At 50.9% G+C, this 24084-nt stretch overlaps 15 protein-coding genes and 1 non-coding gene across 16 annotated transcripts; 7 read left to right on the top strand and 9 right to left on the bottom strand.

The window, feature by feature from the left end:
* Positions 1 to 262: 262 nt before the first annotated feature.
* BU25DRAFT_412492 (uncharacterized protein) lies at positions 263 to 1102 on the bottom strand. Its single transcript, XM_033706804.1, has one exon. The coding sequence runs from the start codon at positions 887 to 889 to the stop codon at positions 428 to 430; it is 462 nt and encodes a 153-aa protein (XP_033559633.1). The 5' UTR covers positions 890 to 1102; the 3' UTR covers positions 263 to 427.
* On the bottom strand, positions 965 to 1070 carry BU25DRAFT_t98. The gene has a single exon. It is a non-coding gene; the product is annotated as a tRNA-Pro (tRNA).
* Positions 969 to 1338, bottom strand: BU25DRAFT_112299 (uncharacterized protein). Its single transcript, XM_033700361.1, has one exon. It carries the CDS (start codon positions 1282 to 1284, stop codon positions 1048 to 1050), a length of 237 nt encoding a protein of 78 aa, XP_033559632.1. The 5' UTR covers positions 1285 to 1338; the 3' UTR covers positions 969 to 1047.
* Positions 1339 to 2753: 1415 nt separating this feature from the next.
* Positions 2754 to 3359, top strand: BU25DRAFT_314043 (uncharacterized protein; the record flags this gene model as incomplete). The annotated part of the gene is made up of 2 exons (XM_033702176.1): positions 2754 to 3077; positions 3126 to 3359. Coding segments are annotated over 2 exons (558 nt in total), but the record flags the coding sequence as incomplete, so codon positions are not given.
* A 1074-nt stretch (positions 3360 to 4433) lies between these two features.
* On the bottom strand, positions 4434 to 5250 carry BU25DRAFT_345683 (uncharacterized protein; the record flags this gene model as incomplete). The annotated part of the gene is made up of 2 exons (XM_033703060.1): positions 4434 to 5008; positions 5082 to 5250. Coding segments are annotated over 2 exons (744 nt in total), but the record flags the coding sequence as incomplete, so codon positions are not given.
* A 562-nt stretch (positions 5251 to 5812) lies between these two features.
* Positions 5813 to 6594, bottom strand: BU25DRAFT_473406 (uncharacterized protein; the record flags this gene model as incomplete). Its single annotated transcript, XM_033710875.1, has 3 exons — positions 5813 to 6228; positions 6327 to 6492; positions 6545 to 6594. 3 exons carry the CDS (start codon positions 6592 to 6594, stop codon positions 5917 to 5919), a joined length of 528 nt encoding a protein of 175 aa, XP_033559629.1. The 3' UTR covers positions 5813 to 5916.
* A 1077-nt stretch (positions 6595 to 7671) lies between these two features.
* On the top strand, positions 7672 to 9046 carry BU25DRAFT_112278 (uncharacterized protein). Its single transcript, XM_033700360.1, has one exon. It carries the CDS (start codon positions 7889 to 7891, stop codon positions 8936 to 8938), a length of 1050 nt encoding a protein of 349 aa, XP_033559628.1. The 5' UTR covers positions 7672 to 7888; the 3' UTR covers positions 8939 to 9046.
* Positions 9047 to 10101: 1055 nt separating this feature from the next.
* BU25DRAFT_309614 (uncharacterized protein) lies at positions 10102 to 10739 on the top strand (the record flags this gene model as incomplete). Its single annotated transcript, XM_033702114.1, has 2 exons — positions 10102 to 10308; positions 10356 to 10739. Coding segments are annotated over 2 exons (591 nt in total), but the record flags the coding sequence as incomplete, so codon positions are not given.
* A 269-nt stretch (positions 10740 to 11008) lies between these two features.
* Positions 11009 to 12127, bottom strand: BU25DRAFT_460173 (protein prenylyltransferase; the record flags this gene model as incomplete). The annotated part of the gene is made up of 2 exons (XM_033710334.1): positions 11009 to 11794; positions 11876 to 12127. 2 exons carry the CDS (start codon positions 12125 to 12127, stop codon positions 11009 to 11011), a joined length of 1038 nt encoding a protein of 345 aa, XP_033559626.1.
* Positions 12128 to 12304: 177 nt separating this feature from the next.
* Positions 12305 to 13440, top strand: BU25DRAFT_371777 (protein get1). Its single transcript, XM_033703991.1, has 3 exons — positions 12305 to 12466; positions 12519 to 12705; positions 12758 to 13440. Exons 1-3 carry the CDS (start codon positions 12380 to 12382, stop codon positions 13129 to 13131), a joined length of 648 nt encoding a protein of 215 aa, XP_033559625.1. The 5' UTR covers positions 12305 to 12379; the 3' UTR covers positions 13132 to 13440.
* Positions 13441 to 15102: 1662 nt separating this feature from the next.
* On the top strand, positions 15103 to 15605 carry BU25DRAFT_412485 (uncharacterized protein). The gene has a single exon (XM_033706803.1). It carries the CDS (start codon positions 15307 to 15309, stop codon positions 15541 to 15543), a length of 237 nt encoding a protein of 78 aa, XP_033559624.1. The 5' UTR covers positions 15103 to 15306; the 3' UTR covers positions 15544 to 15605.
* Positions 15606 to 15752: 147 nt separating this feature from the next.
* On the top strand, positions 15753 to 16590 carry BU25DRAFT_412484 (acyl-CoA N-acyltransferase). The gene is made up of 2 exons (XM_033706802.1): positions 15753 to 16248; positions 16320 to 16590. Exons 1-2 carry the CDS (start codon positions 15969 to 15971, stop codon positions 16514 to 16516), a joined length of 477 nt encoding a protein of 158 aa, XP_033559623.1. The 5' UTR covers positions 15753 to 15968; the 3' UTR covers positions 16517 to 16590.
* A 55-nt stretch (positions 16591 to 16645) lies between these two features.
* BU25DRAFT_473394 (polysaccharide lyase family 1 protein) lies at positions 16646 to 17795 on the bottom strand (the record flags this gene model as incomplete). The annotated part of the gene is made up of 4 exons (XM_033710874.1): positions 16646 to 17157; positions 17208 to 17413; positions 17463 to 17629; positions 17686 to 17795. The coding sequence occupies 4 exons, from the start codon at positions 17793 to 17795 to the stop codon at positions 16711 to 16713; spliced, it is 930 nt and encodes a 309-aa protein (XP_033559622.1). The 3' UTR covers positions 16646 to 16710.
* Positions 17796 to 20202: 2407 nt separating this feature from the next.
* BU25DRAFT_412483 (ribosomal protein 60S) lies at positions 20203 to 21072 on the bottom strand. Its single transcript, XM_033706801.1, has 4 exons — positions 20987 to 21072; positions 20850 to 20927; positions 20653 to 20794; positions 20203 to 20594 (listed from the first exon to the last, which is right to left on the bottom strand). The coding sequence occupies exons 1-4, from the start codon at positions 21053 to 21055 to the stop codon at positions 20548 to 20550; spliced, it is 336 nt and encodes a 111-aa protein (XP_033559621.1). The 5' UTR covers positions 21056 to 21072; the 3' UTR covers positions 20203 to 20547.
* A 206-nt stretch (positions 21073 to 21278) lies between these two features.
* On the top strand, positions 21279 to 23407 carry BU25DRAFT_449880 (uncharacterized protein). Its single transcript, XM_033709666.1, has 7 exons — positions 21279 to 21601; positions 21658 to 21739; positions 21795 to 21819; positions 21870 to 22384; positions 22435 to 22651; positions 22701 to 22886; positions 22940 to 23407. The coding sequence occupies exons 1-7, from the start codon at positions 21385 to 21387 to the stop codon at positions 23156 to 23158; spliced, it is 1461 nt and encodes a 486-aa protein (XP_033559620.1). The 5' UTR covers positions 21279 to 21384; the 3' UTR covers positions 23159 to 23407.
* BU25DRAFT_112237 (protein methyltransferase) lies at positions 23231 to 24043 on the bottom strand. Its single transcript, XM_033700359.1, has 4 exons — positions 23864 to 24043; positions 23686 to 23812; positions 23458 to 23636; positions 23231 to 23407 (listed from the first exon to the last, which is right to left on the bottom strand). The coding sequence occupies exons 1-4, from the start codon at positions 23940 to 23942 to the stop codon at positions 23304 to 23306; spliced, it is 489 nt and encodes a 162-aa protein (XP_033559619.1). The 5' UTR covers positions 23943 to 24043; the 3' UTR covers positions 23231 to 23303.
* Between the last annotated feature and the right edge of the window lie 41 nt (positions 24044 to 24084).

Below are 24084 nucleotides of genomic sequence, written 5' to 3'. Positions count from 1 at the left end.
TGCATGTGTAATTCTAAGAGTTTCCAATAATATGTCCCTAGCGGGTTAGATAAGTTCTAGTCTTTACCGTTTTCGTGAGCTGACAAAAATTCTGTACAGCTGTTCTGTGTGCTCTGGAGACATCGAAAGAAATGCGCAAATTAATTTCCCTTTGCAATGTTGGCAGCGATTGCAGTCGCAGCTTTTGGAAACAGCATGGAAGATACGTGCAGATACCTGTTTCCTTAAGGGAGGGAAAAGTGTTTCTATGAAAGAGTACATGCGTCGATTGAGTGCTGCTGCTACAAGTTTGGGTGCAGTGCTGCAATTAAAAAATATTTTTCAGCTAGATGCTAGCTTTCCAAGGTCCAGAGTTTGACCAGGTTCTATGTTAAGACCATAATTAATAGTCTGCGATATGGCTTCCCAACAAAGTTGAGCCCAAGATTCATTCGTTTATGTTGTTGGCATTCAAATCCATTGTAGAAAAGTGGCCGCGATGCTGCAGCCGGCCATGTCTCGTGGTTGTGCCCAGCAATCGATATCGGAGATCTAGATGGTCGGGTTGCTTCAACCAATGTTTACTGTTGTTAATAAGAGCTTCCCTTTGCAGGTCAAGACCATGTTTTGATGTTGCGTGTGTGGTGGTACCGAGTGTGGTGCTCATTGGTGGGATCGCCCAGCACAACCAAAAGACCAAAAGAAATGGAGAAATGATGCCGCAAAAAACACGCTGGCTATGAATCGAGGTCGAATAGTGATTCGGAATTAAATCTGGGAGTTTCGGTAGTATGTCTCGAGAATCTTCGACCTTGACGATCACTGAGTGTGATTCGGGATTTTCGGCAGTATTTACGTATTTCGAAGCCACAGGACATAAAATTGGCTTTCCAAAGTAAAAACTAAGCATGGTTTATGGTTTCGAATGTTCCTCAGCCTTCGGTAAAGAGTTTAAAAACATCCTCAAAAACTGCAAAAATTCAACGGGCCTGGCCGGGATTCGAACCCGGGGCCTGTCACATGCAAGATATACAATATCTCGGGCGAATAAGCGACCCGAAGCGACAATCATACCACTAGACCACCAGGCCGGTCATTTATTCCTCTGCTCGTGGTAAATGGGGAGCTCGGGACGATTTGATAGAAGTAAACGAAAATGAATGTATTATATTTTGATTTGCTAATCTCACGGCGACTGGGCTGACGAGGTTTTCCTACACGGGAAGTGTTGGAACGCGGCAATACTCGTTGAATCCCGGAAGGGGCTGAGCTGGAGTGGACCAGACATGACAGTACAACCAACATTATTTCAACTTTGACTCAGCTCGAATATCATTCCACATTACAAGTATCTTTTTCTGGTGTAGCTACTGTGCGTGACTGCGTTGCTGTGGTTCTGTGTGACTGATTTTGCCTCCGTCAAGCTAAGCCCTAGGGCGGTCTGTTCACCGCCCACCCTTGTTCCTGACACTGCCCAGCTGCCAGACCTGATCGAGCAGACTTTGCGAATACTGCCGTGGCACACCCGCGGGAGCAGCCCTACAAAAACAATGCTGCCGCGGGTGTGGACAAGATATCGATCCTGATCGTGCAGTCTCAGGTATTGACGTTGAGCTGCCTGTAATCACTCAGAGTGCCTCATGACGAACGTTTCCACCAGTTACATCCCGTCATTATCCAGCTTTATCAAGTTCCATTACTGGCAACTCCTTATCACAACCGCATCCGTCATGTTTGAGTGAGGCGAGCGGTGCTCGGGCGGAGAGCCGATCCCCAGGCACAGCACCCGCGGGAGTGCACACACATTCCCGACCTCACTTCAGCGTGGCTAGATGATGCGATTCGCGAAAACCCCCTTGTGGCATTGTACGTGCGCAGGTCAACAGATCTGATCGCCGCGCACACCGACTTTGTTGCTCGAGGCTGTAACAAACTGGCAAGAGCGAGTGCAAGCAGACTCCAAGCCGAACGTGCAAAATCGACTCGTCCAGAGCCATAATTGCCCGCGTGAGACTCAGGTGTTCCGAACGCATCACTCCTGCTTCAGACAGCGTTGAAAGTGCGGGGTGCCATCTTTAGCTGTACAGTGGATCATCTACCATTGGCCCGGGTACTGCAGTAAGCCCATTCCAGTGTAGACAGGCTGTTTCAGCGGGCCCGAGCTCCACGCGCATCCATGTTGAGACGACCAACTTGCATGCTGTGTCCAGAGTTGCTGATCACTCCAATTACGATTGCGCGTTTTATGAACGTCTAGTGCGAGTGCAACACAATTGGCATCTCACGCCAGCTGGTTGACCGCCTGCTCAAGGGAAGCAGCCAGAGAAGGTTAGGGTTCCGAGGTGAACTCAAAACCGCGAGGTCCCCTCGTCACTGCTCGATCAATCATTCCTCCTCACCTCCGAACTTACTTGATAACGAGCTTCCGAGTCGCGCCGAATTGCACCTATCTGACGTGCGCGACATTCCAGCAATCCGGCACCACTACAACTTTTAATCTACTGAACTGCTGAGCTTATCCGCTCTTGCCTCTACTCCTACTCCTCTTACACCTTCTCAACATAACAACACACGCAATCATGTCTGGCCCCCGTCTTCTCCGCACACAAGGCCCTCGACTTCTTGACACTCAAGGTCCTCGTCTCCTCAAGACAGGAGGCCCCCGTCTGCTCCGCACTGCTGAGGGCCCTCGCCTGCTCAAGACCCAGACTCGCAGTGTCCACACCGAGGGACCTCGTCTTCTCAAAACACAAGGACCTCGCCTGCTCAAGACCCAGAGCCGCAACCTGCACATGACCGGAGCCACCAGCTCCTCGTCGTTCCTCACATCAGACAAGCCCACTTTCGGCTCGTTAAGCCCCAAGCTGCCCTCCTCTGAGGCTCCAGCCTGGAAGCATGAGACTGGCAATGCCATGCGCCACTTCAACACAAGTCGAAGCCTGAAGGCCGTCAACGACAGCTCCACTATCGACTTCATGTACATCCCGGACTTCGACCCGGACGCGCAGACTGCACCCACCAAGATCAATGTACCCATCATCCTGTCGACTGCTACATCTTCAGCGACACAGGCTGCCGCTGCTGAGGCTGAACAGCCGGTACTTCTGCCCACTGCTTAATATGAGAGCTTTGGACTGATCAAGCAGGTCATGCAACCGACCATCTACACTGCCGCTGCCGACAGCACGCACATCCACGCCCCCTCTGCGATGTCTGACGTGACCGAGGGCAACCACATTGACTTCCAGGGCATGGCTGCGCAGGTTGCAAGCAAGCTGCAGAAGCCTGTCGAGGAGGCCGAGGGTATGGCGAGGCAGATCTGGAAGGGTTTCGTCGACGATGTCTTTGGCCCCAGGCATGGCGGTGCCTCCAAGGCCTGAGCAGATGGTGAGATGATAGGATCGGTGAGGCAGCGTAGGATTACGCTTACCGAACATTCGGCGTACACAATGTTATTTCTCGGTGGTGGAACGATTAGGTCCGTAACAGCTTGAAGTGCTCAAGCTCATGAGACATGAATACTATATATTTAATACTTTATTCACCTCAAACCATTCCGACACATCTTCAGGTTTTCTCGCATCATTCTTCAACTTGTATTCCATAACCCTCACGAGAAACGCAGACGGCAGCTTCTCCTGAACACTGAGACCAAATCAAGCGTCCCTAAACTCTTCTTCCCAGCCCGTCAAAGAATTAGTCCAAGTAAGGGCGTAATCGACGAGGTCAAGCAGAATAGCATGACCTGTCGGGGTGTTCGCAAAGGCGTAAGCGATCGCCTGGGCATACATCTCTTCTTTGCAGGGGAATCTTTCAGGGAAGCAATTGTCGTTCAGGCCTTCTGTAAGCTGGGAGCAGAAGGCTGGACTCAGTATACGATTGCCGAAAGCGTACGTTTTGACGTAGACCCAAAGGAGTGGTGCTTGTTCATCTTTGTTGTCAGCATTGAGGTCGTCGGCCTCAGTGATTGTTGGTAGTTGTTTGTCGTTGGAAAAGGGTTGGGTGTAAAGCCAATCACGAAGACCTTGACTACATTCAAGGCGTCAGCATATGTAATGGGCAAGACTCACAAATTGCAGGCTCTACGTTGTGCAACTCGACGATCACGACGCCCTCGGTAATAGCACGCCTGTGTCATTGATCAGCTCGGCTGCAGACGGTGCGCATCTACCAAGAGTTGCATACCCCAATACTAGTAGCTCAGCATTCTCTTGATGTCTTCTGCGTTTGTCATTGTTGCTGGTGGACGGATTCGGCGCCAATGTGGGAAGTTTGAAGTTACGTAGCCGGAAAAGGGGTTTTATAAGAAAGTAAAGTGGATCGCAACGTAGTTAGGTGAAGGTGGAAGTAGCTTGTGAAGATAAAGGCATCACCTGCGTTCTACGTGGGCGTAACCGTATCAGTTGTGCAGGTAAGATATACATCCTCGTATTCTTCAACACACTACTCAGTAGTCATTCCTCCGTTCTGCACTCACTGAAATATCCGTAATCGTCCTTGTAGTCGTACCTCATGTGAAGCTTATTGCAGTGCTTTTCCTCCTTATCTGACCCATGCTCGATGTAACAGCGCGCCTTCGTCTCCACTACTCTGCCCTCGCTAATTTGCTGGAGTTCACGGAACTTCCACATAACTCTCACAACAAAACTGGTCGGGAGTTCTTTTTGAAGAAGAGATCTAAAGGCTGCATTACACTTCGTACCACCTTCATCGTCCGTCCATCTCCACGAGAAGCAATAGTAATCCACCAGTTGTTGAAAAATCGGTCGATGTGGCGCGATGTTTGCTACAGCGTATTGAACCGCATTGATGCTGTCATCGTCCCAAGGAAAGGGATTGTTAAGGTAGGATCCAAGTGCTTCCTGAACCGCTCGTTGAAAGCCGAGGGCGAGGAATCTATCGCGGAAAACGTACGCGTTGATGTAGAACCAAAAGGCTTGACCATCAGGCTCGTAGGGACCTGTGAGTTGGTCGAGTTCGTTCTCTTTGGGTAGCGCATTCGTGTAGATCCAGTGAACGAAGAGTTTGACTGGGCAGATCAGCATACTATCCGTCATGCAGACCGCGCTTCTTCATGAAAAGATGGAGTGCGGATTACTCACACACTCTTGCATCAACGTCTTTCAGTGACACTGTCCCCTCTCGAGCCTCCTTCCAAGATCCCTGCAGAGCCTTGCGAAAGTATTCCGAATGCGATGTCAAAAGAGGTTTGTGTACGAAGTACTTCTTGAGCTCGGGGCCGACCTCGACCATCACGGTTTCGGCGCTTGTTGCAATCCTAGAATCAACGCATTAGCTCTATCTCAAGAATTACATGAATGGAATGCCATTAACCCAAGTAGAGGTGACTTCATCTCTGCTGCTTTGTCGTAGTTGTTGGTCATGGTCGTGCGCGCGAAGAAGAGCGGCGCACTTTTGTTGAAAGTACCGTTGAGTGCGGTCAGAACAACGGCTATGGTGGTGAGGTGAAGATAGTAAAGGTAGACTTGGCACACGAGATGGGGAGGAGCAGCCCGCCAATACAGACAGGAAATACAACGCCACGAATCATACTCACATTATTTGCACCTGCTCAAGAGTTTTGGTAGGAAGCATGTGAAAGAAGTGGTCAGTTCCACAACATAACAGCAATCCGAGCATGCGCACAAGTAGATGCAGTGGCCGTGTACGTGCAAAAACAGACGCCTTTGGGTACCTCCTCGCGCCTTCCTTGCTCAGACAGCGTTCGTCCTAGGGCCTCCCTCTTCTCAATCTTGACGAAGACGTTGTAATCCTTGCCATCGTTGCACTTGAAGTGTCTCAGACGACCGCGCAACTTCTCTGCCTCTGATGCATGCTCGTAGTGACAGCGCCGCCGATTGCCTAACTCCGGGAGCTCCCTACGTGCTTGGCTAAACCTTCGCAGTGCTCGGAGGACAAAAGTAGATGGGAAATTTTTCAGGTGCACTTGTCCTTGTCGTCGTCTTCAGCCTGACTCCAGTGTTTGCAGAAGGTGTCAATGAGGCACTGCAATATGACTCGGTCGGGTGGAATGTTGCCGAATGCCCATTCAACTATGGGCAGCAGGTGATCGGGAAGAAAGTCCAATTCGATTATCAAGCAAGAATCGACCTGCCAGTCGTTTATGGCGCGGCGGAACGGGGCAGCGAGAAGTCTATCGCCCAGGGCGTACACTTTGATGAGGGTCATTGTCGTCACGTTGCACCGATTCTGTAACGAGTCGCCCAAGGAGTCGAGGAGGTCCGGTAACTTTCGATGATAGAGTCAGTGTACGAAGATCTGAACTGTGCTCATGTCAGCAACGCCTCTCAATTTGCTGTTTGCGACGCGGTGGTCTTAAAACTCACATTCAACAGGCCAACATCGTGCAATAACACAACCGCATCTCGTGCTTCCTTCCAGGGGTCTTGCAGCGCTTTGCGAAAGTACTCCGAGTGAAACACAAGGAAGGCTTTGTGGATGTAGTGCTTCTTGCACTCGGGGCCTATCTCGACAACCTCACCAACAGCGGAGCTTAAAAGATGTTAGCTGCATATTCTGAATGGGCTTAACCAAGTAAACCTACCCAAATGTCGGCGGCTCGACCACATTCTCGCCATGCTCATTCGTAGACATTACTACTGCGTATGTGTGGTGTATGTTTGAAGAGGAATACACAGTGTAAAGTGTAAAGGGCGTTATGGGCGAAGTGAGACAGCTGCAGGTGAACGCAAACATGTTGCCGCCATTATAAGAAAGTGAAGGAACAGCAAATGTGCCACAGCACTTTTCACCTACAACCAGAGTTGTCAACAATCAAGCGATCTCCAGATTGATTGCCCGACTAAGCGTCAAAAGACCATAGAGAGGCCCGTGTCAGGCCTGATCCAATAATCAATCTGCCTATCGCTTGATTGTTGACAACTCTGCCTACAACATTGCTGGGCTGTGTCCCAGTTCAATAAAGAAACGCAAGGAGTCCAATCACACGTCCGTATGCAGGAGAAGTTGCGATTGCGATACTATCTCACACGATCCATGTCATCAATTGAGCGCTTCAAGATGAACGTCTAGTAAGAAAGTATTGTGGGGCAGTGAAAGACGGCTAGTGTTAGTGACGTGCTGCTGTACCCCTTGCGGCCTAGCGTGGCGGGTGGGGCCGAAGCTCCATCTCGACAAGACTTCCACGGCTTCTAACCGTGCTCTCTCCACCCTCGCCGTTTAAGGCTTCTCATTCCCAATTATTCGTGACACTCGTTTGCACCATCCTGGAGGACCGCAGTCGTTGTTGACTTGTGGATTCCGAATTACGTTTACCGATGCTCTTACTACTGCATTGTTGCCGCCCACCTGCATACGACACTTTCAATCAGGTGTGACATCTCAGTGACGAAGACCGTGCAAGGCACTCCTGCAGGCGCCCAATGATTGCTCACATACTCGAAACGTAGCAGCAAATTGCCATCGCTCAAGGTTGCTAAATATACCTTACGCATCCGTGCCAGAGGCAACAGAGGCAGTGCATACACGCACGCGGAGTAGTCACACTAACCGCATTCGGTGCTCTCGCGCGTGCTCTCTACTTCATATACAGAAGTGTCAGCACTCCCAATAAGGCTTCATATCACTTCAACATTCGAAATTCTGCTCTCTCGGCCCGGTTCAGGACTTGCTTTCGTTGCGCCGCTCACTCGCTAAGCTCTGTCTGACATCCATTTTCAGAGACTCAGCCAGCTCGCTCGGACCACCGAACCGATACGATCTCAAATCTTCAAATCGAAAGACACACCGGGACGTTGCGCTAAGTAGGAGAGGATACAGTCGCTTGAGACATCATACTCAGACATTTGAGACCTAAGACCCTGCCTCAACCGACTTTCGTACTGGTGCACTGCCGTGCGCGCACTCTGCCTTTACAACCACCATCGAGATGCCGTCTTGTTGCCGAACATGCGACCATCGCAATCATGCCGTCTACAATTCAGATTCTATACCTTCGCTCGTCAATTTATGCCTCGTTGCACTCACCTTCAAGGAGGATATCTTACCGCATACGAAGTCCTATACGGCATTGAACACCTTACTAAACGACATCATTGATGCGGCCGAGTCGTCATCACATCCGTCAACATTCACATCATGGTCGCTGTGTTTGTCAGACCCCAGAACTGCCGTTGTCGTAACGACTGCGAGTGAGACATGCTCACACGTAACGTCGCCCATCTACAACGACATTTTCGCTTACCTCGCAAGTCCACCGAGCATACAACAGCTCTACCTAGACTACTCCATTCTATCCCTTGCCACGTCATCGCCAGAGCAGAGGATACCTTGCGAGATCATGGTGCTGAGGGCACCGACTTCCGGCATCGCCGCAGCAATCGGCAAGCACTTCGGCTGGGAGCCTAGGCGCTCGTCTTTGTCCTCGCAGATGCAGAACACAGCGCCAGCAGCCTTCAGTCGGCCAGGCGATCTGATCAGAGATTTTTGGGCATGGGCCGAGCTCCCACACGATAGCTCGATATCGCGATCTAGCTCACTCGGATCGAGCAGCACACACCTGCCACCGCCGTTGGTGAGCACCAACTCGGATGAGAAGAACATGTCGCTCTACTTTGCGGAAGAAGACGAGGAGGATATCAATGGGGCGGACGATGAGGCTCTGGTGATGATATTCCAGTGGCACGACCATGTGGCTGCAGACCGGTTCAAACACCCACTGCAGAAGAGTTTTGGACGCAATGGAGACGCTGTCAGGAACGACCTGTGGGACGAGCATGTTGCGCGCCCAGTGCGACATTTCCAGAGTCACGGCGCAAAGTTGGAGACATACAGGCTTGACTTGAGAGCTGTGGAGCCAAGGATGCAAACAATAATGCGGGCAGGTTCGAAAGCAGCTGGCAGAGAGAGGAGTGGAAGCAAGCGTCTCAGCATGATGGCCTTAGGGTTGGGAGAGAAGGTTAGTGGGATGTGGAGGTGATGACGAGGGAACCCTAGAGGTTTGTCATTTGACGCAAAAATATTTGAGATACAATGTTTGAGGATCTACGACAGGGAGTTCATTCAGCTCGACGCAGTTCAACGGCCTAGAGCTTGTGTGCGACTGCACTATTTGCAGTATAAGGGAAGAGCCACGTCATATCGGCTTGAGCTGTTTCAACATTTTTGCATCGAAAAGAAAGGAGTATCCATTTTTCAGGTACATGTTAGGGCCATCATAGTACTGGACGGAAGGGCGCCCGGTTGAGATGCGTTTAAGTCGTCGATACATCTTACGGTAGGTACATCTTCGGTGATCGCGAGATGATCGCCACCACAACGATCAGTGATACAACAACTTGTTTGCAACGCTGAAAATTTCTCAATGTTGGATAAGGATCTACAAAGATGCAGAGCGGAGAACGGAGATGGGTCCGTCAACGCATCACCGACAAAGAGTAAATGTGCAAACATCGGTTCACAAACCAGGAGCATGCAATAACCGAGCCCACACCTGTCAAATTTCGTCATTTAGTATTCATCCAGTAACCTATAACAAAGCCTTCACCTAACGGCCGTCAAAATGCTTGTCCGCACATTGTCCCGCAAAGAGTAGTATTCCATAGTCCCGAACTCCCCCACTGCACAGCCGCACGCTACGCCACACGTGGCATGGCAAATCTGATTGGCTCCGCCTGCCCCTTGTATCGGCTACGCCGACACACTGAAGACTCAGCCACCAATCCGATACCCTGACTCCTTTCCAAATCCTTTCAGATCCTACACTGACCAGGTACACCCGTGCAACGGTGCGTGCTTGACACCGCTAAGCCGTAGAATGGCGGCTCTCGACGTAACTCATGGACCCTGATGGGATCAAGGCAGCTGGAGAATTGTGGCTCAGGCTGCAACGACGATGTGCATTAGGCTTCCGAACCATGAGGCTTAAACATGACTGTAGCGCGCGGTCCCGTGCCTATGATGATGACTCGGCCCGTTTAGGGTCCGCTATGGCACAGTTTGACGGACGGTATAAGGTGTTGAGGAAGACTGCGCGGTAGGCGAGCATGCACACACTTCGACATGGCGGCCGCAGAGTATTATTCGGGCGCGTGCATGGAGTTTGTGCCAAATCATTTGCTCGCTCCTCCTCAGACGTTGTATCGAGCGCAGACAGAGCAGATTGGGAGGAAGGACGATGTTGATATTGCGCAAGGTCGAATTATGTGGCTGCCGGCAGTGGAAGACTTGCCTGAGCGCGCGGTAAGAAGAGCACATGGGAAGGGTGCTGTTGAGGATGGCATCTACAATCACCCAGTAGTGGTGGTGTCGAGACCACTAGACGACCACCACTGTGTTCACTTCCATCTTGTAAGTTGGCAATTGCACATTTGTGAGCCAGCACTGACTCCTCCAAGATCACATCTTTACAAGGCAAGAAGCTCGATCAGCTCTATCCTAAGTCGAACGAATTCCATACCAGCCGACGCTCTTGGTATCTGCCCATATCACCGTCCCCTAACCATCCCGATGCGAATTCGAAGAAGGCGAAGAAGCGCTTCCCAACACTTGCACTGGCAGACGGCGCATCCCTGCGATGGGACTCATATGTCAACATTAGGCATGTCTATAAAATCGATTGGAGGCTCTTGAAGCCCTATTCGAACCTCAACACTCTCTGGGTTACACTCTTTCGACTTGAGCGAGAATCGACAGTGCGTATGATCGCCAAAGGCAAAGTCCTTACATTGTACGAGCCCAGCGAGCAGGTACCGGTTCCAGTATTATTACAGACAAGAAGTACGGCGCCACTACGTCTCTCAGCTGACTCGGCGTCAATTGTTGAGCGGTGCGCGGTCGAGCTGAGCTCGCTGGACTCTGATGATAACAGTATTGCACCACCTGTGGCTTCTCGGACGCCTACTAAGCTCGAGTCGCCCTTTCGGACGTTGAGTGGGGATCGAGGTACTGAGCCGCCGCCTGGAGACCCTCCTGATCCCAAGTCGAAGCGATCTTTCTTAGTCCGTGTCCTTGATAGACTATTCCAGCGCCGCAGAAAGGGCTGAAGACTTCAAGGACGCGATTTCGGCTTGCCTGGGATGGGAATCCAGTGCAGACTCTGCTTCATATACTGTGAGTATGTAGAGTCTTGGTCTGTTGCCTTTGCATCTTCGAGACGTTCTTCGAGTGTCTCGATAAGAGCTTCACGATCCTCCAAAAGCGTGGGGTGCGCGAGCGCATTCCGAACGAAGACCCAGAGCGACTCGTTCTTGGACCTTACTTTCGTGGCGTACTGCAAGACTTTCTCTACTATTTCGTCTCGTTCGTCGACAGGATCAAGTCGTGCGAGCAGAAAGAGGAGGAACGACCAGCCTGAAATATCGCTTGGGTTCTTGAAACACCAGGTACAGACTCGGTCAGAGAATGCAGATACTACCCAATCGAACGGGAAAGGTGCATCGACTTCGGCGGCGACACGTCCAAGAGCAATCACCAGCCGGCGGGCATATTGCCAGGCATAGTAATTCCCCGGGTGTCGCTCTCCAGATTTGCATACGGAGTCCAGCGCAGCAGAGATGATTGTAGCAATGCGTTTGCCGGAAGCGCTTTTCAATTCAAGAGGGGCTATCAGCCGCAGCAGCCACGAGCGATGATACCAAAGGGTTGGCGATTTGGTTTGTCGATGCAACGGAGAAGTAAGGATGCTATCGAGGAAACAAAGCTCTGAAAGCAATGTTTTCTGGTATACAAGCATGTCGACTGCATCCCTCAGAGCCAGCAATCTGCGCTTGCGGAAGTTTGCAGCCGTAATATGCTCTGGATCAAACAGTAATATGACCTTGGTCGCTTGGAGAGCCTGATGGGTGGGTCAGTAAGGCTGATGAAAAATTTCGTAGACAAGGTTGTCAGCAATACATCTTGAATGTATCTCTTGTACCTTTGGATCGGTCCGACTGTTATCTTTATTGTCAAAGAACGCCTGCCGTGCTGCCAGAAATGCCAAAGCAAGCACTTTTTTCGGTATGCCCAGGCTTGAGCCATCTTGCATCAAGACTCCATCTGGAGGCTTGATTGCAGGTGGCAGGATCTCGATTTCGATCACTTCGTTCTCATGCTCGTCGAAGTAGCGGCACAATGACTCGTAAACGTGCTGCTGTTGCTCAACTGCCGAGAGGTTGCTATGAGCCATCGCAAAGACTCTGAAAGCAGTCAGTCCACTGACTGCGATGCGCGTGAGGTCGTTTTAAATATATCATCCCAGGAATGTTGACTGTCTGGGCCTCGGAGACCAGAGGAGGAGCTAGCCGTGACGGGCACGCCCGGGCCGCTGGCAATTTCACCTGCACTGTATGACATAACGTGGCCCCTCCATCATCAACACCAAACACCAGGGCATGCGCTGAGACTACCCCACGCAACGACTCTCTTAACCCTCACAGTCATGCTGTCTCTCCTCTTGGTGGTCTTCATCTTGCAGTTCATCCTGCATCTGGTCAATACTGTAGGAGCAAGCACCGTCGACGAGCTGGTATGCATCTCTTTTCTGTTCCAAACATCGTGATATGCTGACACTCATCTAGCTATGGACCCTGTATAACAAGCTACCTACGCCAACATCGGGTAATGCACAAAGATGTCAGGCGCTCAAGAAGGAGATTGTGCAATTGAAGCGCGAGCTTGGAAACACATCGGCGCAAGACAACTTTGGTAAATGGGCGAAGCTCGATCGTCAGCACAACAAAGCTATGGCTGAATTTCAAAAGCTGGGTAAGATTCCCAAGATAATGACCCCCAGACAAAGCTGATAATGGATACGTAGATGGCTCTCTTCGCACCCACCAAGCAACCTTTAACTCCGCCGTCAAGACGCTGCGCTTCCTCGGCACACAAGGCCTTCGTTTCGTCCTACAATTCTGGTTCGCCAAATCGCCTATGTTCTGGCTACCAGCAGGCTGGGTGCCATACTATGTGGAATGGATCCTCAGCTTCCCTCGCGCACCGCTAGGCAGCATCAGCATTCAGGTGTGGACCGCTGCCTGCGCAGCCATCATTGCGTTGGCATCTGAGGCGCTCGCAGCTGTCTGGGTGCTTGCGACAAAGAAGCCTACGCCAACAGCGAAGCAAGAGAAGGAGCCTTTGGCGTTCAAGGCAAACCAGCAGCCTGCGTCAGGCGCCGGTAAGAAGGAGCTCTAGCCAGCAAGCAGAGAGCTTGAACGCCACAACGTGATCATTACAGCACAGCAAAAATACAAAAACATTTCATATCACGAGTATGTCTCCCAATGCTTTAGACGCAAAGTCGTCCTGGCTTTCGCTCAGACACTGCAACACGAGTGGGATGACCTTGGCAGGTCGTTGGGCTCATTCTAGGCTACAAATTGAACTCGTGATCGTGGAGAGTGTCGAATCGCCGAGTCTTCGAAAGAGCCAATTTACATAACAAAGGCGAAGAGACAGCTGACATAAAGCTGCTCATCGCGTTGTACTTGCGAAGTGGTTCGCTGATGTTTGGTGAGGAGTGCAAAACGCAGCACGAAAAAAATGTAGCTCGGCCTCTCGCACGGGCCGACCATGCCGCCGGCGCGCTCAGACGCATTTGTTGATTGCCCATCGAGCGCGCAGTGAAGTCAGCAACTGTGTACTTCAGACAGCGTTGGAGCCGAAACTGCAATGTCATATGCCAATTCGACGATTACAGCTGTGTACTGCTCCTTACAACGGTGCTTTCCACAACCTCCACGCCCTCGCCCTGCACAACTAATCGATCCTACACATCACTTTTCATGATTGGCCATCCCGTCTGCGTCCGGCCGAAAGCAACGAATGAAGTCGCTGCACGCGCAGTGCATGCACACTATTATTGCGCCTTATTTGCCCTTCGAGCCCACAGGTTTCGACGGGTTTTGAGGACTGGCTGAGCGCACCTGCCGTTAAAGGAAAGTTGAATTGGCAGAGGGGCCGTTAATGGCGTGTCCGTGCCCCCAACTTGCGTCTTCAGCATGCAGACGGAAGGGCGAAACGAGCAACATGCGGGGTAGGATCGTGCAGTCGACGCGTTGTTTGGTGCGGGAAGTCACGATCTGCTCGTATCTCTCTGAATCCTGCGAAGGGCGGCAGGGGTGACATCGCATTTTTTTGGGGCGACTTTGGAGTACCTCAAATGTCGACGAGCCATCACGATCTGCCTAAAGAGGCTCCTCGACCCTCCGCGACACGAAATCATGCATGCATCATCTGCTAACCTCTGCCAGTTCAGATATCGACTAAGACCAAGATGCAGTCTTATCTGCTTGGTACAGTAGACATTCGTCTATCATGGTGAAGCGTGGGCCGGGGGACCTCCGGGTTCTTACTACGTGGAGAGCGGTATATCTTCATATACCCAAAGTCTCCAATGGATCTTGCAAAGATATCATGGCATCCTTCCTCCAGCTTGAAAGCTCGCACGTCTTCGTTACTGGTACTGCAGGAGGCATTGGCAGCGCAACCGTGCAAAAATTCCTAGGTCGTTGGGCATGTCTCATGCCAATGCATTTCAATAGACGGTGGAATGGAAGGGCGGATTGTATGGTCTGAAGAAGAACGAAGCCCGCAGACATAGCGCCGCCAAATTATTCGGTATCTTTACAGATACTCAAGAAGCCACCGAGCGCTAGTCTCACATCAACTCCCTCCACGCAGCCTCGACCCAAAATCAAGATTCTCCTTTCTTTCGACTTTGACGCAGTCTCTGGCTGATTGGGCACTGGTCAGCATCCGGACAACAACCTTGCAGACTACAGTGCCGGTTTCTTCTCCGCATATCTCGGCGTTCCGCGACTTCTCAAGTTGTTCAGAAGACATAGCATCTAGGACAAGGTGACATGGTTCGTACCGATGCATTCTGCGGAAAGCTTCTCAAGGGAGTTTGCAAGCATCCCGGATAGTGGCGCAGAAGTCGCTCTTCATATCTACTGTCATGAGGGAGCGCCACAGTTGACAATTCCTCAGGAACGTTAAGTGCTCCAGCACTACATCACCTTGTACCAAAAACTCACTGGTCGTGAACCTGCTGGCTACCGAGCTCCGCTGTACCAGCTGCGTGAGTCGACTGTGGAGCTGCTGGAGGAACACAACTTCCTCTGCGACTCCTCGCTTTCGCATCACGACAGCAAACCATACTACCTCCCCAACCTTCCGCCCATCAAGCCTCCGACATATGAAGCCGAGACATCGGCAAAGGACTGCATGAAGCCGCTACTAAAGCTGTCTCCATCAACACCAAAAACTCTGGTGGAGATTCCTGCAAATTGGTATGCGGAAGACATGACACCAATGCAGTTCTGGCCACATACACCGAACTCATAAGGGTATATTGATGCGCGTGTCATGGAGACTATGTGGAAGGACAAGTTCGAGTGGATCAGAACTGAGGTCGAAGATATGGGTGAGAGCGATATTATGGTGTTTCCGTTGGTGCTGCATCCTGATACAAGTGGTATGGCGCATGTGATTGGTATGATTGAGAGGATTGTTACGTATCTGAAGGACTGGGGCGATGAGGTGGACTTTTGCACTTTTGAGGATGTGGCGAAGGAGTGGAAGGCGAAGAACGCTGTATCGTGATGGTGATGGGCCTAAGAGTCCTCAAGTTGCAGGGAAAGTTCCTGACCCAAGGTCGAGTTACACTGTAGCCGACGAATCAATTGATGTCAATAATGCGTTAATCTTGGGTGCACTTACGATGATACTGACGGATATTCAAGGGTCCGTCAAACATAAGGCAGTAGTTTGCGAGAACCCCAACCCACATGTACCAACAACTGGGCGTGTAAAGCGTCTAAGACTTCTGAAGCTGATGCTCAGGCTTCCCTCATATATGACTCGGTCATGTATATGTACATTCTCACAAAAAGTTCTCATTGCGACTTCCGTCAATTGCTTCTTGTGCCTATCCTTCCATTCGACTTGCGTGCGGGGTACCAGCTCGCACCCCTCTCGCTGCTTGCCGACTCAGTCCAACATTTGTCCCATTACTGCAGTCTCGAAGGATGGCAAGCAAGCCAGCCTCCGGTGAGGCGCGCATCACGCCAATCGAGAAGGACGATTACGATGAATGGGAGCGGCTGTTCAGATTGTACATCGAGTTCTACAAGTCCTCGCTCCCAGACGCACAATATCCCAGGACATTCGAGCGCATTCTCAACCCAGAGAAAGACTTGCATGGTCTAGTACTGCGGGACTCGAGTGATCGTAAGAAGTTGTACGGGCTTGCGCACTACTTCCCCATGCAGACACCATGGGCCGAGGAGCAACTGATGCATTTCAACGGTACGCCGATAACCTCCATAGCAACCTTGCCTTTCAACAAATCCCATGATCATGGACTGACACTCTTCAAGATCTCTACATTGATCATGAGCTTCGCGGCAAGGGTTACGGGCGAAAGATTATTCAGGCGGTCGCGGAAGAGGCTAAGAAGCAGGGGTGTACACGCTTGCAGTGGACGACACAGCACGGTAACCCGGCAAGGAAGCTGTACGATGAGCTGGCTACATGCGAGTTTGTGCACTATCGCATGAATTTGAAGGACTCATAGCTGAGTTAGGAATCAATGTTTGAAAAGAGCAATGAAGACCTCTAGGGCTCGTCATCGATACTTGAATACAGACCCCACCTTCCCCCACCTCCTCCCAACGCTCGCTCTGCCTCTACACTTGAACAACATGACACAATTCGTAATCATGATCATACACCGCCGTGTTCTTGCTTCAAGGTTGTCTGTATGATTGATCATAATGTCAACGTTGCGCCAGCAACACCCACGACTGCTGCCTTGACATTCGCGGATCCCAACAGCGTGTACGTATACGGCACGCTTGTCAACGTACCAGCTGGCGATTCGTTTGTGCCAATGCCCAGATCAACATCTCTCACCACAGCATACCCATTCTTTGCAATGATGTCGTCATTCGTATTCTCGAACACACATGATTCGATGAGTAATTGAGCACCAGCACGCGTACGCACCCCATCATCCATTTGGTTCCAGTAGTTGTTGAAAAGGTGGCCAGTACCGATTCTGAACATAGGACCACGGCTGTAGAGATTGAAAAAGTGGTTGTTGGCGTATGTCACGCGCAGATGGCCACTATCCTCGGCTTGGTTGTTGTCGGAATGGCCGACCAGGGAGCCCTTCCAGTGGTCGTGCAAGTAGCTATTGGAGATGGTGACGAAGTCCTATTACTGCATTAGTTATTGCTGACAAGGAAACTTCAGAAATCGCTCACCGAAGCTCGAGTCACGTCGACGAGTCCATCATAAAAGTCTTTGTCGTGGTCTCTATCGTTACTCAAGTCTACGTGGTCGACCCATACATTCGTGGAGTACTTGATCGTAATTGCATCCTCGTATGTCGCAAGCACATACTGGTGCACTGTGTTACGGATGATGACGTTGGTCGCGTTCACGACGGAGAGACCAATGCCAACAATCTCTGGGCTCGTTAACAGTCACTCAAGGCAACCACGGTGAACACAACTTACTACCATTGCGGCCTATGATCGACTTGTTGGATCCGACGAAGATCTTCTTCGCGCCGGAAATGGTGCCAGAGACGACTACAATGCGAGGATCGTTGCCAGTGACGGCGCTCTCGAGGGCTTCGAGGGTTGACACGGTGACAGTGGCTCCACCCTTACCTCCAGAAGTACTGCATACTGTCAGCAATACCGCTTTCTTCTGGCGTTTTTATTCAAGCGCACTTACCCGCCGTTGAGAGTACAAAAGCCGACGGGACACACATCAGTCAAAGTGGCAGCAGCCACAGCACCAAGCTGGCTGGCTAGGCAGACGAGCAACGAGATCAGACCGCGCATTGTTATCGAGCTTGATATGTTAAGAGGATAATAACTTAAGAGCCCAACACAAGCTCTTCCAAGGCTTTATAAGCCTCGAAACCTTGCACAAGATGGTGCACTTCTACGGTCGACCCCAGACTTGGCGATTTCTCCGGATGCCGTACTATATAGGGCATGTTGAATATTGCTACGAGGCTCAAAGTGGTATGTCAGATCTGATGGTTGCATGGTGGTGGTTGCCAAGCGACGTCATTGGCGGAGTAACTTGACAGATAATATGGAGGTATTCACGTTCGAACCGAACAACACAAGCGAGTCAAAGATCATTGCGAGGAAGACAACACATTTGGATGGAACCGATACGAACGCACGGCGAGTAAATCACATGTGAAAGTCAAAGTAAGTTCTGGTTCGTTGAGTATCGGTGCTTTGCAAAAGTATTGGGACCTTCTCCTTTGGGAAAGAACTATGCCCATATAGACAACTATGAGAAGAGGAGGGGGCGGATACGTGATGTGGGTATCTAATTAATCGCCTTGTCAAGCTGAGTATGCTGGTGATGCTTGTAGATGGGTGCACGTTAAGGAACAGTCAAAACTGAGAAGAAGAATAGTGGTGGAGAGGGAAGTAATTAGACAGAACGGTGACGTTGACCTGACCTCTGCTATGTCCGTGGCTTCCGAGTGGTGGTGATGGTCTGGTTCAGGGTCTAGCACATGGAGAAGCCCACATATATATCCTCCGATCAAGCCCCTGATCCCTCCCTACTTCGACTTCTTGGTACGCTCTTCTTGAGTTACCAAACAAAGGGGGTCTAGACTTTTGCAAAGCATAATACAATAATGCCATAATTTGTTGATTGATGTACACAGTGTCATGCCCGTGGAAGGCGGCATCGATATCCGAAACAATTATAAGGCCACAAGCTGGCAGGATCGTGGCAGTCAGACTGATCTTTCATCTCACCAGAAATCGTCACTACACACTTAGAATATCTTCTTTGCCCTCACTCATCTGCTGGTCAACAGCAAAGCACCAGACTCGATGCCCAGAAAAACATGGTGCCCCTACACCTACATCGGATTCGACGTCCCATCGTTCTTCCTTACAGGCTCATCAGACGTAGCGCCATCAAGCGTGGTGGCATCAGACATATTTTCCCCATTCACGTTCCCATCCCCAATCCACTCATTTATGCCGCAGTCGAGCTCGTCGAGGTCTATCCACTTCAATGCCCGCGCATACCCAACCTCCTTCACCCAGAACGTACGCGTCTTCTTCTCTCCGGCGACCTTGAAGCACTTGGGATCCTCAGTGAATTCACCATTTTCGTACTGCTGCGCGAGTGCCTCCAGGGTCTGATGCGCATTGTCGAGGGTTGGGCAGTGCGCCAGGGAAGCAACCGTTTCGTTGGGGAGTGAGGGGTTGGTGTGGTTGTAGGTCAACATCATGATGATGAAGATCGACTGGTGAGTGGGTGGCCAAAGACCACGTGAGTGCTATGCGTAGACTGAGATGTTCGTTGGTTGGAAGGTAGTGGGGGTGAATCGGACGGTGAAGGGGGCCAGGGCTTCCAGCGCTCGGTGGGCATGGGGAGCCAGACTTCGGTGGATGAGAAGGCCTCGGGCGAGTCCATGACGAATGTTCTGAAAATATGGCTGTGTGAGTTTTGTGGTGTACGCTCAAGTTCTGGTATATTTAGTTGTTTGCGATTGACTGTCCAAGTAGATTGTGTATGGTGGATTTACAATGGACAATAGAAGTGTAGGCATGATATGTGAGGCAAGCCATGATACAGAGGCCAGTGAAAGTTCGAGAGCTGTCTCTTTGTAAAGTCACAACTCTCTTGTGCTTGTGCTTGTTCCACACTGAACCTGTACCTCATCTTTTAGACATTGTTGAGATGCAAACCATATCAAGACCTATACTCTAAAAAGGAACACTGCAGTGGAAGCTGGGTACGTTCTGGTGTCAGCACGGTAACTCGAGTCTGTTGCGCCAAGTGCAGGCGGCCCTTGCCGCCTTTCTTAAGGATATAACAAAGAAGGCTTGAACTTGAAGATAAATTCCACCAAGAACCGGTGAAATGCCAAAAAGTACCATGGTATGTGAGACAGTTGACGGGATATGAGCGGCTGTTGCCGTATAGACAAGGGCATTGTGTTACGAGACAACAATGCGTACGCTTCAGCTAGTGTGAAGGAGTCGGTAGCGGGGTACGGGCTCGACATGACTGAGTTAATTACCTGCCTGCTGTGAGGAATTCCCAAGTAGTAATTGTGTGTGGATGTAGACAGGACTTCAAGACAGAGGGCGGGGCGTTAGTTGGATTAGAAGGTTAAAAGCAGGGCAGAACACGCAAGAGTGAGAGCAGTGGAGCATGGAAGAGGAATGGGGCGTTCACTGGGATGTTGGAAGTGGAACCGAGCGATTGAGTAGTCGATCACATTGAGCGGACATCGCGGAGGAGACCCAGCTACGTCGTAATCTCTTCGGTTGTAGCCATGCCGCACAAAGCCAGATCGTCTGGAGAAACCCAACACATCACAAGGTGGCTCCAGCTTTTGCACTTTTTGGATTTGTTCCATTGACCTGCCGACCTATACGTATCTCATGACGCCGTCATCGTGTTCCGGTTCGGCCGGTATGCAAGCCGTGTCACTGAAAGGTCGTGACTATTTCCACCCCAGCAATGGGAATATGCACCGTTGATCCGTGTTGAGCAACCCCGAGAAAGGCAAATGGCGAAAGAAAGGAGGAGAGAAGACGCTTAGTCGAAAAGACCGAAGCCCATGTCGTCGTCGGACTCCTCCTTCTCTATAGTAATCTGTCAGTGTCCGTTCTTCTAATGTCGAATATGCGCAGTGTAGCGTACCCTCAGCCTTCTCCTCCTCAGCGGGAGCGGCCTCAGCGGCGTCACCGCCGGCAGCGCCGCCAGCGGCAGCACCAGCAGCGGGAGCACCGCCGCCAGAGCCGACGTTCAGGAGCAGGTCCTTGACATCCTTGCCCTCGAGAGCCTGTCCTGTATCAGAGAATGTATTCCTGTATCTTCGTTCAATCGCGAGTGCGCACCTTAGCGAACAGAGTTGTCCAGATGGGCTCAACCTCCTCGATCTTTGCGGCCTTGATCAGGGACTGGAGCTTGTCGGCCTGGGAGAATTAGCACCTGCGCACACTCGCTTTTTTCAAGTCCACTTCGGGAAGCGTACAGTGATGTCGACACCGTCATCGGCGAGGATGAGGGCTGCGTAGGAGGTGGCGAGCTCGGAGGTAGACATTGCGACAGTTGAGTATCGTGTGAAGGATAGGTGTCGGACGAGGTGTTGCAGTTCGCGATGGAGGTCGATTTGCAAGTGCGCACGACTAGCGCCTTTGTCTCGCCTAAAGCGCACTTACCGTTTGCGCGTTAGCCTGCTCTACTGAGGGGCTGCCTGCACGTGACTTAGTGACGTCTGCAGCTTCCCCACCATGAAGTGAACTTGGCTTCCGAATTGGTCTACTGGCACGTCGGAAATCTGAGAGCTGCAGACCACTTCATTCTTGATTCTTTCTGCGCCGTTGTCACAAGAACCGCTTTACTTCTGCCCATTGACGTTTGTAGCGCGCAATGACAGACTCACCGTTACCAAGGATCCCGTTGGACCCGAAAGAGCAGCCCATTCTCGACAAGCTGCAATCGATACGGACCCAGCTCGAATTGCTGAAACGCGACCGATCGACATATGTCAGGAGCCAGGATGTGCTTCAACTGTATGATCAAGTCATCGAACAGGTGATGATCCTCAACGAGATTCGAGTAACGAAGCGACTCGAACAGAACAAGGGTACGTCCATTTGTTGAGGTTTGTGTCAACGCAGCATTGCTCACATGATGTGATAGTCGATTACATGCTGGATGACTGCTTCCAGCTCATCTCGCTTGCATATATGACTGTAGGAAAGAACCACGAACCACCGGCTGTGTATGTGCCCCTCTTTATCGCCATACATTGAGTACTTGCTGACCACGTGCTGCAGTTACTCCTATATTTCCACCGCGAAGGTATTTAATACTTGACGTTGTTCTTTGTTTTGATGATTAACCCGACATAGCGACTCCTGGATCACCTCAAAGAAGCGACCTTCTACTCACTCAAGGATCTGGATGGGCTTGGCGATCAGCTGAAAGAGTGTCGGCGCTATGTTGAGAGAGGCCAGGAGGAGTACAGCCCACATCTACTCACACTCCTTAACGCCCGCATTAAAGTCTGTGAAGAGACACTGGCAACACTGCGACTCAATCTTTCGCATCTTACACCAGAGCTGACACCAAAGTGGGACAAGCTTGTTTCTCTCCTTCGGTCGCTGGCGGGTTGCAACGCAAGATCAAAGTTCCCCCACGACGAGGTTGATGCGTATGCGAAAGAGCTTTACGAACTTGAGGAAGAGCTCAGAAAGGACGGCATCACCGCGTACGAGAGTACTGGCTCGACGGAGGACAGGCTCATCGAGATGACCGAGAAGATGCAATTGACCGCAGCAAAGGAAGACCCAGCGCCTGAAGCTGAAACTCTGATCTCACAACTGCTCCGACGTAACCTACTTTGGGTGGCTTTGATCAAGGAGAAGTCAGCGCTCTAGATTCACCTAAGGATACCAAAGGCTAACAGCTCAACAGGCAAGGGCGAATCAATCCTGCATTTCAGGACGTATACGACAAGCTTCTGTCCATCCGAAACAAGCTCGAAAAGCTTTCGCTCACACAAGCATGGTCTTTGCGCGAGACAGATCTCTGGGACTTCCAGCGCCAACTGGACCGCATCGATGAATCACGAGCTGAAGATGGTAATTTCTACGACGCGCTTGGCAGACCTGCTGAGATCTATGAGCAGAGGGTAGGCTCCCGTACCGACTGAATAAACATTATGACTAACATGTAATCAGACACTGCTGTACCTTTTGCGCAAGAGCTACGCCATTATCTACCAGCTACTTCTCACATCTGAACCTGTTTCTGAGGCACTGCTGCCGATCTACAACCAACTGACAACGCTGAGAAAATGCTTGCTCGAGGTTAAGAAGCTTGGTGGTGTCTCTTCTCCGCGTGAGCTGTACCCCTACAGCATGAAGGTATGCGGATTTGCACAACTCGAAACTTTGAACTCATACTAATGAGGCTGTAGCTCAACTCCATCGATAACATGCGCGTAGATGGAAAGTTCATGGTCGGCGACGAGATCCCAGACGGTCAAGGGAGCGTAACACAGCTCCTAGAAGAGTGTTTCGATCTTGCCTACGAACTGAGAAATGATGCAGAGGACAGTAGCTCGGCGGAAGCAACATCAGCAGAGGCTACACCGCAAAGCGAAATGCCCAGTGAACCTGTGGTCGCAAAGTCATGATTCACGAGGGTCCTTCGTCTTGGTGGCGTTTTGTCGGGTTCAGGTCATTAGCAGCCAGGCGTCCTTGCGATGAGACTTTGGAGATATTCGTTGGGTTCTCGCGCACTATTTTGACGTCCTGTACCCATATTCGCGCATTCAACGCTCAATCGAACTGTATTTGATTGAACATTTCAAGCTCCTCTTCGGGTGGTGGAGCGACTGGGGCATCGGCGTCCTTGAAAGTAAGATGACTTCCATACGATATACCTTGGTCTGTTAGAGAGAGACTAAAATGTCCATCCTCAGCTTCAACTTACAGAGCTCCTCACCAACTGGTATGTCGCGCAATGCCCTGTACGTAATGATGAGGCGTTCAGGGTCTCGCTCCCACACAACGTTCTGATCTTGAGTCGAGTGATTGAACATCGAGCCTAGGCCCAATATCACGGCTTGAGCCACTTGCTTGTTGCCATCAAAGTCTGTGATCGGCCAATTACTGTTACATATGAGCGATCGGCTGCAGACAGTGGTCTAAAAGTGCTTACTATGTGTAGTGGAACAGAGACGTGTGTTCGATGTGAGATTTGTTTTCTTCCACGCCCAGAACTAACACCGGACAAACATCGATCACTGTCTTTGCTGGAATCGTCTTGGTTGCATACACTCCACGTCCTGCATACAGTCAGCCCCTCCAATCCACGACGACAAAAAAGTGCAATTGACCTTTGGGCGTACAAACTTTGATGTACAGATCTGGACAACGCTGCAAGGGGATGTCCAATTTGTTTGATGGAGTAGCCATGTTGTATAGGGACGAAGAAGTTTGCTTTTCCTCCAATAGCTGTTCGAAAAGCCTCGAGGCTTGAATGCCAAAATTCGCAACTGCGCAGTTGGACTGATCGGTCATCCCGAGCAGCTCGGGGATGCCCCACATCTCCGTCATT

This window comes from Macroventuria anomochaeta (assembly GCF_010093625.1).
Source record: "Macroventuria anomochaeta strain CBS 525.71 unplaced genomic scaffold BU25scaffold_25, whole genome shotgun sequence".
NCBI classification, from domain to species: Eukaryota; Fungi; Ascomycota; class Dothideomycetes; order Pleosporales; family Didymellaceae; genus Macroventuria; species Macroventuria anomochaeta.
Note: the sequence above shows the minus strand (reverse complement) of the source record. Positions and strands in the feature narration are given on the sequence as shown.